The sequence below is a fragment of the Copadichromis virginalis genome, linkage group LG23, assembly GCF_057382275.1.
Source record: "Copadichromis virginalis isolate Kocher_CV1m ecotype Utaka linkage group LG23, C_Virginalis_male_GT1.1, whole genome shotgun sequence".
NCBI lineage: Eukaryota > Metazoa > Chordata > Actinopteri > Cichliformes > Cichlidae > Copadichromis > Copadichromis virginalis.
In genome coordinates this window covers 11,974,996-11,987,741 of record NC_140639.1, presented here as the reverse complement: position 1 = coordinate 11,987,741, position 12,746 = coordinate 11,974,996, and the positions used below count along the sequence as shown (strand labels likewise).

At 39.7% G+C, this 12,746-nt stretch overlaps 1 protein-coding gene across 1 annotated transcript in view; it reads right to left on the bottom strand.

Annotated features, from left to right (window-relative positions):
• Positions 1-12,746, bottom strand: part of ell (elongation factor RNA polymerase II) — a 37,274-nt gene that overhangs the window by 12,088 nt on the left and 12,440 nt on the right. The window contains exon 2 of the mRNA XM_085449304.1: positions 9,010-9,054. Coding sequence (XP_085305430.1) covers positions 9,010-9,054 — 45 coding nt within the window. The remainder of the gene's footprint in view (positions 1-9,009; positions 9,055-12,746) is intronic.

Here is a 12,746-nt window from a genome sequence, read left to right as displayed (position 1 = left end):
CGATACATTAACTCAGCATGAAAGTAAAAAATGGATTTCACAAAGGTCTGATGCATATTACAAACACGTTTAACATTCTTTCCAGACACTTTTCCTGTATGTTGTTTGCATTGCTGTAAACAGGATGTCACTGTGGTACATAATATTTAAGAAAAAAAAAAAAGCTTATAAAGCTCCAGGGGTTTTCTGCTCATTTAAAAACCACGCAAAATGCATGTAAATCTACCACCTTGTGTTTCTACGGCATTCATTCACAACTACAGAGTGTTTTAATTGTTGTCCAAACGCACCACTAAAATATGTTAGCAGAACAACTATGGTAGGTATTTCTGCAGTCTGTGGCTTTGGATGTAGTTGCAGTGCGCACATACTACTCTGCCCCCACAAAAAACCCTCCTCCAGCACTACAGGTGTTGGTTATAAAAGACTGAGGTGAACGTAGAATTAACCACCGTCATCTGGCTAATAAGCCTCTTATCATAAAGCAAAGCTTCTGGATACTTTGGTTAAGTAGAGGAAATAGTTTTAGAAGAGAGCCGAGATTCAGATGTTGCGTTTTTCCTTTAAAGTAGATAGAGCAAAACTACAATAGTGCCCAGTGTGAATACAGCTGACATTTTAATGCAGTGGAAAGACACAGGCTGGTAATCATCTTAAAGGGCAATGTGTAGAGTGAGCGGAGAAAGCACGGGGCGACACCCAAACCTTGGCTGACACACTTCTGATTCACCTCAAAATGATTTTATTATGCTGTGAATTCAACAGTGAATTGATTCGTCGCGTAAAGAAACTTCTTCACTAAAGGAGCGCGAGCGGAGGCAGAGGTTTGTGTTTTAAGCACATCTGACCAAATTCAAGTGGTGTCACCGCCAAGGACTGTGCATCACACTGAGCCAGTGCGACAAAAGGCTGACGTTACATATTTGGTGGTTTTGGACACCTAGCAGAGGTCCTCTTGATTGGTGAGCAGGTTACTGCTGGTGACCCAGCCTCGATCCGAGGCTCTGCCTGTGACTCACAGGCTCCTTAATCAGTGCTGGAAGTCACATGCAGGCGGCTAAACCTTTTTACCAAAGACAGAAAGTGTGGAGGCTGCAGGTGACACAATCACCTGTATTTTCCTACCTCTAAAAACTGTTCCATAACTCTGAAAACAGCTTTGTTAACAAAAGGGAAAATGATCATTTACAAATTATAGCACACTTTTTTTGTTAGTTATCTGCATTAGCCCAGTTAATTAGCAGCAGTAACACTGACCACCCTACTACACTGTACAGCCTGTATTTACAAAGAGAGAGCAGGGACAAGATCAGGTGTAAGAGGAGGGAAACTCAGAAGTTCCTTTCTTATGGAACAAAGTATGACTCAAGTGCACAACAAGATTTATGAAGAGTGAAGTACACCGCCTGCGCTCAGAAAACATCACAACTGTAAGAAAAACACCCATAAAACCAGCCACACCTATCAGCACCATCTGGTGATTGTGCTCACATCCACGTTTGTCCCGTTTAGGAAATCTGGCCCTATATGTACTCAATGTTCTTGGTCCATTTTGTAATGAGCCCCGACCCCATCGCTCGTCTTTACAGATCAACCGGCAGTGTTGCCATTGCAACAGAGACAAATGGACGCAGCCCCATTATGACTCCAGCACCCACATACTTACTTGTACTTGCAATAAAACTCTGGCCTACAGCAAACAGGAAAAATACAGACTATGCAGATAAAAGCAGCTTACTCTAAGATCAGTAAGGGCATTTCTATTGAGCGTTTCATGCTCGAAAATGCTTGCTAGCTTTGATGGCAACACATCTCCAGGCTTTCAGCACATTATAAAACCCGTTACGGCAGTTTAAGAACACGAAATGCACGTGGGAAGAAGATCAACAATGATACAGTATGTCATGGTGTTGAAAGACACCTACATATCCAGTTTAAACATACTGTACGTGTGTCACGTTTAGTTGAAAGAGCAGCAGATCGATGTGTTGACTGTGAATCCAGATCTAATTAAGAGGCACCGGAGCTGACTGAGAGGCAGGGCACAGGGGAGTGACTCAGTGACTCACGCTGGAGAGGATGAAAGAGTGAGAAGAGGCTCCTCCACACCAAATGGCTCAGGCTCCACGCTAACAAACTGTCGAAACCACCACGTGGACGTAGGGCTGCTCGATTATGGCAAAAAGGATAATCACGATTATTTTCACTGAAACTGAGCTCTCGATTATTTGACGATATTTATTTAACCCTTTAAGACCTACTATAGAACCAAGTCCGTCAGAGCTTATATTATTTTTTTACATGTTGTAGTGCCATTTGTGGGAGCATTTCAAGTTGCTATACAACTGTTATAGCCCATATTTTAATAATATGTATGCATTAAGTCCATAGTAACTACATTAATTGCAAAAAAGTGCAATAAACTACAAAAAAAATTGAAAATAGTTTTTGTTTTTTTACATATATTTCTACTTGGAGAAATTTAAGAGGTTTATCCCTCAAAACTTTAAATACAAAAAAAGTTGCAAAAAATAGTTTACAACAACAGGAAATTTATTTTGAGTGTCTTCATAGTTTTATTTTGGAGATAAAGCAATTTTTATATACTGCAGGAAAAACAAAAAAACAATCCTATGATGCAAATTTGCAAAGAAAACAGCAGGTGCATCAAAATAAACTATTTCCAGCAGTGCAATTTGAGTTCTAAGCATCACAGAAACTATTCAGAAAAGTCAAACATGACCAGTATAGGCTTTTAAGGCCTACAAGTAAAAAAACCTACATTTTCCGCGAAAATGACGTCACTTCCGGTTTCGGGCAGGAAATGGCGGACATGCGATAGTTAGCGGTGACGTCTGTTTCAATGTGCGAAGTGTTATGAACAGCTGATCGGATCGGCAAAGCATGTTTCTGGAATATTATGTTTTTGTTCCTGCAAGCGCTTTTTATGCAATTTTTGAAAAACTTTATGTGGAAGGAAACCCTGACCGAGGACAAGCTGATGGCATAAGATGCAAGTACAACTCCTCTGGTTTCATATGCAAAAAAATAATAATTATTGCGCTAGCTTACACGGTTCAGGTTCTACAGGGATTTAAAAATAGTTACACAAAACGGAGCGTGCTGCTCTGACCGGCTTTAAAGGGTTAACAATAACAATGTATTGAATAATGGCTTTAAAAAATTATATAAAATAGTGTGCAACACCACTGAAGTTTTTTTTACCTCTCTTTTCAACCAACAGCAGTCACTCTCCTCTCCAAATAACTTCTGCTTAGCTTTCCGAGCTTCCCTCGGGTCCTCTTAATTAGCGGTCTCCAACCTTTTTTGGCCACGGACCGGTTTATGCCCGACAATATTTTCACGGACCGGCCTTTAAGGTGTCGCGGATAAATGAGGGAGGGGCTAATAATCGGCTCAGTCATTTTTAATGATCGTTATCGTGATTAAAATTCAATTAATTGAGCAGCCCTACGTGGACACATGAACGAGCACCGCTTCTAAAGAAAGTTATCACTGTTGAGATCAAAACCTGACAAGAAACGCCTCCCACCAAGACCGAGTCTTTGGTAAATCAGATGCACAGGTGACAAAGTGTCTTTGATCACACTGAGCAGGCACGACTAGATATGGATGATTTTTTTTTTTTTTAATTTCTTTTTTTTTTTTTTTTTTTTTTTTTTTTTAAATATATGCATTAAGTAGAGCCAACATTTTAATAATACATTAAATAAGTTATGAACTTTTAACACTCGAACTGAAAAATGTGACTGCAGATCCGGTTTGGTCAGAGTACCCAGAGCTCCGGTCTGCATCAAGACTAAGAGGCTAACTGGGTTAAGTTTTATTTGCATGGTTAAAACCTTCCAATTATTAAAGCTTTGAGAGCTTTAGCACAAATCAAAGGAATACAAACAAAGAAACATTTTAAAGAGATTACCCATCACCACCTTGTGGGACCGTCTGATGTTCAACACACAACCAAATTAAGTGCAGTTCTTCGCAGTGTTAAAAAGGATCTGAAAAATTAAATTAAAAAAAAAAAAGAAAAAAAAAAAGAAGTTTTACAGAGACAGGGATGCAGCAAATTCACCAGTCCCTTTCATTTTTAATCAAGCCAAAACCCCACAAACTTGATATCCACACCTCTTATCAAGGTGAGAAGAGAAGAAAGTCTGTCAGTGTCAAATCTTTGGCTTAGAAAGTATTAATCTATTTATTTTTCTTAAATTGGAGACACCAAGATTAAATGGATGACACTATTGACTTGTTCAGCTTCAAGCCAGCCAGAGAGCTGTCCAAATCCTCTCCAATTGAGCCGACTATGCTTGACTAGAAATCATGGTGCACGGTGGCCGATATCAGGAGCAGAGCAAGAAAGTCATGAAAAACAGTGATTCATGAGGAGAGACACGATGGATCTGGGGGAGGATAAGAAAACAATAATACCCCCGCCCCTGGATCTAATAATTGACCCTCCAAGTACCTTGTTAGAGGGACAGCAATCAAACCCTGAATGGAAATGTGAAGGGCGAATTCTGCAAATCCACAGTCAGCCCTTACCCTGGGCACACCCACGAAAGCAATACAACAATGAAATCTGGAAACATGAGCCAGTCCTGCTGCTGATACATGTGCTGATAGTTTACAGTGTGAGGTAGCAGGCTTATCTGTATCCGTTCGACTAAGATATGCATAATGATAATTTTTCCTTGCACTCTGCATCCATAACACAAACAGGCATGGTATTTTTTACACGTGCTGCGGGGGGAGGAGCCAGAAACGCCGCTCATCGAGCAGTTAATGAATCCGTTATGAGAATTTCTGAGTATGTGGGAGAAGCACAACCTGCAGCAAAACATGTTTTAAAAATAATCTGGGGGCAAAGCTACTGAATGTTTCAGCATTTTCAGATTTAACTGTCCTTCCTGGCTCTAGAAGATCCTGTGGAGGGGCAACTTTGGACATGAGCAATATTAAGCGATGTGTAGTCTTTTATCTATCTTTGCAGCAGTCTGTAATTTCTGCGCATTTTTTTAAATAGACAAAATCAAACAAGAACAAGTGATTAAAATTTTTTTAAGCTCAATCTTGATGACTTTGCTTTGTGGGATGATCAGTGTGCAGGAAAAACTCTGGTACTGTACATCCACCACCTCTTCTGAAGAATTCATAAAAAAGGATGTGTGTGTCACTTTTACCAAAATTAGGACAGAATATTTCTGCAGCCAGAATGAAATATGAGGGAGAGACGTCTCATCATCCAGATCAAAGTTTTCCATGTTTTATGCAGCCAGTGTTTGTGTTTTTTGGCCATTTAAAATATGAAACCTGTCTGGAAAATATGTCTCCCATTTCGTTTCTAGCCTTTTGGATTTTCCCCCACTTTTCTAAAAAGTATGTGTGCAAACTCTGTCAGAGCTGAACCAGATGAATGAATCTGAGTGAATGAATATTGGATCTCTTGACAGCCAGGCCATCTGTTCTGTAATTCAGTCACTTTCACACTTGTGACTTGCATTCTCATCTTAACACCAACAGATTTTTTCCCTGAGCAAGCCTGCTGCATCATAACTGCAGCCTGAAACGACCGGCAACAGACAGCAGGACCTTCTACAGAACATGTGACCAAATGTGTGTTAAGTTAAAGACAGGTGGGTAGGTAACGCCTACCATGACGCTTCTTATAAAAACTGCAGCGTCACATTGAATAATCAGCCTGTAAACTGGAGATAAAGCCATCTTTCCACAGTAGACGTGTTCATACACATAAAATAAATGAGCATTAAATGAAAGAGCGCCTGGCTCCATGGTTCTGCAGTGCACCAAAATACTGACAGCAGGCAGGAAAGCTTGCTACAACTCTAAATACAAGGCTATTGTGCATAATGTTATAGCAAGAATATTAGTTCTAAATTTTAAAAACAATGCAACCTGAAATACTAAATACTTGGCTATACTTGAGCTACAGCAGTGGTCCCATCTGCTGCTTTACAGGCGTTTATAAGACTACATACATAAATGATGAATGGGGAGCTTCTGCAGACTCCGGTCTGTTTGTGTACATCAGGAAACAACTCGTGGATACAGTCAAGAAAAACGTCTTGCCCTGAAAATAGTTTTAACATAAATAGAGCATTAAACTTCCATAAGGAGACACATATTGGCAGATGTTTTGTTAGCAAGCAGGTTAATATAAAAAAAAAAAAAAAAAAGTGTGCTGTTAGAAAGTATACCAGCCACCAATCTATTTAACTTTGTCCATCAGTAGAAATTTAAGTTCTGTAATTCAGTGATGATCGTCCGTTTTATTTTAACCATTTTTCATGTTAAAGTTCAAACATTCATTGTGCCTGCTGAGACCTGCTGATATGGGAACTGTAAAGCTTATGAGGAGGCTGCCTGAGTTTACAACGGAAACAGTAAGACACATTTTAACCACATTTCTCAATACGGTGCCAACCTGTGCCGGAGCTTTTTATATCACGTTCAGTGACCGAAGATAACCTGGTGTCAAAGCCTTTATATAAGCCAACAGCCTGGGGTACAGACGAGGCAGTGCCAATGAGAGCAAGTGTGTAGGAGGGCAGGATTAAGACAGATGTATGAAGCATCATTATGGATAAAGATGCTAGAAATCTCTGGTTTTGTGGGTATTGTGACCACGCTGGCAGAACAGAAACACCACTTGGGACACAAATGCACTGCTAATAAAACATCTGGGCATGGCAGACACTAAGGTTTCCAAAGTAGAAGAGCAAATAGACAGTATGCATGTCAGACGGGGCAGGCTGACACACGTCAAGCGGGCATGTTGCCTTTAATGGAAGAAGCTGCTTGTGCAGAGTTCATCATTGTCGGACAGTTAGCTGCTGATACAAGGAGCGCTGGCACCACGGTGACATTTTTATATCATGGAAAGGCACAATTAAATTATAGGATTTGAAGGAAAACGTCAGTGCGTTCTGCTTACTTTGTTTACTCCACTGTCCGCTACTCGTTTTGCATTAAGAAAGAAAACTGGGCACTTTGCATGGCACTGCTTGCTGTACCATGCAAACTACACCAATACTGATGCAAAATATTATCAGGATGTCCTAAAAACTCCCTGAAAAGCCTTCAGTTAATCCAAAATGCTGCAGCAAGAGTAGCGACAGGGACTAGAAAGAGAGAGCATACTTCTCCTATATTGGCTTCCATTCATTGGCTCCCTGTTAAATCCAGAATTTAAAATCCTGCTCCTCACATACAAGGTCTTAAATAATCAGGCCCCATCTTATCTTAATGACCTTATAGTACCATATCACCCCATTAGAGCACTTCGCTCTCGCACTGCAGGCTTGTTGTTTCTAGAGTATTTAAAAGTAGAATGGGAAACCAAGCCTTCTGTTTTCAAGTCGTTCTTCTGTGGAACCAGCTTCCAGTTTGGATTCAGGAGACAGACACTAGCTCTACTTTTAAGATTAGGCTTCAAACTTTCCTTTTTGCTACAGCATAGTTAGGGTTGGATCAGGTGAGCCTGAATCTTCCCTTAGTTATGCTGCAATGGGTGTAGGCTGCTGGGGGATTCCAAATTCATTGAGTGATTCTTCTTCAGTCACCTCTCTCACTCACTATGTGTTAGTAGACCTCTCTGCAGTGAATCATACTTTTTATTCATCTCTGTCTCTCTTCCACAGCATGTCTTTTATCCTGTCTTCCTTCTCTCACCTCATCCAGTTGCAGCAGATGGCTGCCCCTCCCTGAGCCTGGTTCTACCAGAGGTTTCTTCCTGTTAAAAAGGAGTTTTTCCTTCCCACTGTTGCCAAGTGCTTGCTCATAATGGGTGACCTGATTGTTGGGGTCTCTGTGTTACTGTAGAGTCTTTACCTTACAACATAAAGCACCTTGAGGCGACTGTTGTTGTGATTTGGTGCTGTGTAAATAAAACTGAATTGAACTATTAAGTAGTTCAATCTGACCATTTTTCAGTTTGGACAAATAAATCTAACAATCTAATAAAATAAAATCAGAAAAGCCTCAACTCTGGTTAAAATAAATACAATTAATTTTTCAAATTTCAAATAAACAAAATTAGATGTGATCACTTTAATAAGTGCACTTTAAACTTTAACTCAGTTACAGTTTGTACTAGAGACAAAATTCAAAAGAGATTTGGAAAGTGGAGATGATCAATCTTAACAGGACATTCGGGGTCCTGTATGATACTTAGATGATAAAACTATCAAACATCATTTGTTAGAATTCCCACTGTGGACAAACACATGACTGACAAAGAGTACACATGAAACACAAGCCTTCCTTTATCTTGCTTTCATAATATGTCTGAATATAGGTATGAAGACAGAGGCAGAGGACATGACGCTGCAAGAGGTTTCTTTTTCTCCCCTACTAATCAGTTTTGTCAGATCACGTTATTTGGAAGGAGAAGCAATAGAAAACAAATTTACGTGACTAACATCACGACAGGGCCAAACGGCTGCCTCAAGTTCTGTGGCAACAGTGCTTTAAGGTCGAGCAGCGCTTACACAGCACATGACACAATGGCAAGGAGTGCATCATTACATTTAACATCTTTTTAACATCTCACACTCACACACAGTGTCATGCTTACAAAGAAACAGCAAACTTGTTGGGTGCGTCACCATTGAAATCATCTTGAAAATCTGAATTGCATTATACAATCACCTGCCATTCTGTTAAGTACACCTCACTGTCTTCAGAACGAGGTCCTCTGCCATCGATAAAGCATTTATCACCCAGAGAACTGCCTATTACTGAACCTCTCCGTGCCTAAATGAATCAAATTGCTGTCACGTGGCTGATACCCGCATTAACAAGCAGATGGATAGGTATACCTAACAAAATGACTGATAAATGTGTAATAAAGACATCTTTTGAAACTGAAAGTGGCAAATACCTGTGATAATTCAACAAGGTCAACTGTAATAAAACTGAGGTGATGATGTAGGTATAGTAGCGTGTTTACGGAGCGGAATACATTCTTACCCCTTGGTTTCCATTAAATCTTATCAATGGCGATGATGACAGGACCTGTGAAAAGAAACAAAAAGATTAATTAACGTCAGCCAAGTTACCACAAACACCTTTTGTTTTTTAATTAACTGCTCATGTATGGATATTAAAACTGTTCCGTGAGGGCAAAAATGTGATTTTGAAACCGTCAGCAGTAGATTAAATGGTAACAAAGTAAAGCCATCATCATTTCCGTCCTTTGTCTTTAGAAAAGATACCAGACACTTTGCTAGCTCCTGTACCTGACCCGGGTGAAATCTGTTTATTCCAGTGTAAATGAACTGTGATAGATGGGGAAGACTGAAAAATCCGCCCAGCGTTGGAGAAGCAGAAGCAGTCACGGGTGTAAATGAGGAAGAACAAGAACAGTAAAAAAAAAAAAAAAGCTGCCTGCAATCATGTGGTCACCTTATGGCTCAAGTAGACAAAACAGAAGAGAACTTTTAAAAAGGCATGCTATGTGCCGCAGACCACAAACACGTATGGATTAGTTTTTATGCTGAAGAGTTGATGGTCACATCAATGGTACTGAAAGCAGTAACGCACGAACACCAGAAATAAACCAGAACAGACCATTTCACACTTTCTAACAAAAAAGACGTGAGCGAGACAACCCATTTAATATCACAAAATTAAAGTGACAAAATTGTGACCTCCCACAAGCAGCAATAAGTTTGTAAACACGGGAAAAGCAGCACAGAACAGAGTTTCCAGAATTATTTCAAGGGAAACTGCATTTCCTCACGAGTCCATTTCTTATAAATTTTAATTCTTTCAGTTTAACGATTCTCAAAAAAGTGGAAAAAACAAACAAACAAACATTCCCGGACTTGGGGGATTTAAAAAAATAAATAAATAAATAATAATACTACTACATGTGCATTCTTAAAACAAATCTGGTGCTGACGCTAAGACAAAGCAGGGAGCGGCACAGAAAGCCAAACTTAATCAATCAGCAGTTTGCTTCAACCTAAACTGAACCTTTGACAGTGCCGGTAGCTCCAGATGAAGCCTTTTTGGGGCGTCAGCCTCACAATTACAGGTACTGTGGGTACTGTAAGTACCGTTAAACATTTAAACAGCACTTTGGCTTTTCTGATGCTGCTTTAGTGGATTAAATGTGATCAAGTGAGAGTACTAAAAAGTTCAAGAGAGGGTAAGCCTATTAAAGACACAACATGCTTTGTATTCTTGCCTGATCCTGACCCAGAGATCTAGCACTTGCATATAAAGATAACAGAGTTGCTATTCTGTGTGGTTTCACTTAAATTTCATTTTATTTTTTAATTTCAGGCCTTAATAGTATGGACCACATTTCTAGCATAACGGCCGGTGCAGAACGACTGCACGTCTCTACCCATTATAAGCCTACTGGGAGGAACTCTTGAAGCTTTCTGAACTGAGTGGTTTCTGGCATATTTCTTATGGACAAAGTTGATTGGCTATGCCTCAGACGCTAGTGAGGATGGTCTCTGCCTATCCAACTACCTTTGGAAAAGCCCACAAACTATTCTGATGGTCATCAAACCACATTTTGATATATACCATGGTGACGAACTCATCATGAAGGGTACTGAAAGAGTTCAAATACAAAAAAAAACGGTCTGTATAAAATTGTGGGAAATTTTTTTCCCACCTTAGTAAAAGCTCTCCAATGATTTTATGGTGTTTATGTGTTTATGGTGTCACTAGTTTAAAGGTCTTCTTTAATACTGTAAAATGTTCATTTTGTGGATTTTTTGGTCCTATTTAGAGCTAAACAGCAGACAGATACGTTTTAGCGCATGGTTAACTCTTCTTTGACAAGCCTCTACAGCGAGACCACACAGCTCCATCCTTTACACATCAGATCTAGTTTTAAACTACGACGATTGCAAAATAATCAGCTCGACATTTGAAAATCACCAGTGTGACGTTACTTCAGCTACGAAGATCCTTTATGTGCTACCTGGCTTATATGCCTTTAATGTTAGGCTTGTGACACGCCCATGCATACTCTGACATGTGCCTGAAAAGGTTTACATTACTCCTGCAACGCTCGCTGTCCAATCACAGCACACACACCTGTGCAACGTCCTTAATTCCTTCCAAGAAATGCTGGACCTTTGGAGCAGGTTTAGACAAATGCTACAACCATTAAATTAGTTAATGCACCTTATTAGTTTAACTGTTTTTACACATAAAAATTGGTTGAAAGAACTATTTAAAAATTAATTAATAAATTAATTAAAGGGCATAATCAACTGCAACATTAAACTGTACTGAACCATCCTGAATGACTTAATCGTTCAAATAAAGCCGGGACTTTCTCCATTCATTTCTGTAATCCACTGTAATCCAGATGTCAAACACTATACTCAACTCCCAAGCAACATTTCAACAGCATAAAGGTCCGCCTCCTCTGAGGAAAAAAAAGAAAAGAAAAAAAAAGCTGCAGTTCAATGGAAACAATTGTGAATTCTGGCAAAGGAATTTTCTCCATTTTATGAAGGAAATCTAGACAAGTTGTGCAAATCCTGCCCAAACTCTTCTGCCAGAACTTTGGAGGCTTCAGCTGGTTTTGCTAACTCTCCTGGTGTGTGCGTTTCTAGCTTGTTTACACACACACACACACACACACACACACACACACACACACCTGCTAAAACGATCATCGAGTCTGCTGTAAAGCTGATTTATAATTATTGCTTAATAGCTCAGCTGGGAGTGCTGGACTCAAAGAAACTGTTCTGATGATCCAAAATAGAAGTGTGTTAAATACCTTTTGCCACACCCTTTAATTTCCCTTCCCTTAACCGCAGCCTGTAAGATTCAACGGCGTCTGAAAAACAGCCTGGGCACACATTAAGTTGTGATGTGTGGCACCTTCCTGACAGACAGCCATCTGCCATGTTCAGTTCTGCCAAAGAGTTCTTCCTGTTAAAAGGAAGTTTTTCCTTCCCACTGTTGCCAAGTGCTTGCTCATAATGGGTCACCTGATTGTTGGGGTCTCTGCATTACTGTAAGGTCTTTACCTTACAACATAAAGCACCTTGAGGTGACTGTTGTTGTGATTTGATGCTATTTAACTGAACTGTACTGAATGCGGAAAAAGAATGCAGTCTTTCCAGAACTGGTTTCTGGTAACAGCTTTAAAAGCCTAGCTTAACCTCGCTGTGTGTTCACTGTTTACTAATTAAACATAATGCACTGTAAAAAAAAGAAAAAAAGAAAAAGAAAGACTGCTACTTGAAGCAGCAGTGTCTCAGAGACTCTAGTTCTATTATTTGAAGTTAAAGACTTTGTTGCGGAACAAAGGGAATGAAGCGAAGTAATCCTGGCAAAGCAACTCTGCTTAAACTCAAAAGAAATTGCAGGGCAGCAGAAAGGAGATGGAGGAAAAATAAAAATAATATCAACCATCAAATATTTTCCGAGCAACTTAAAATGTACAATAATACATTAAGGAAGTCAAGAAATTCATACTTCGCCAAAATAATCAGTATTAACAAAAATAATCCCAAGGTCCTCTTTTCCACCATAGATCATTTATTTAACCCTGATTTTAAACGCTCCAAAAGAACCCCCACAGACTCACTCTGTGAGCAGTTTGCAGACCACTTCAGGGGAAAGATCAGCGCCATCAGATCTGATATTTTATCTAATCGCGATATGATTGTAAACACTGGACAGCTTTGTCCTGGTTAATGCTGAGAACTTTCAGAAGGTTT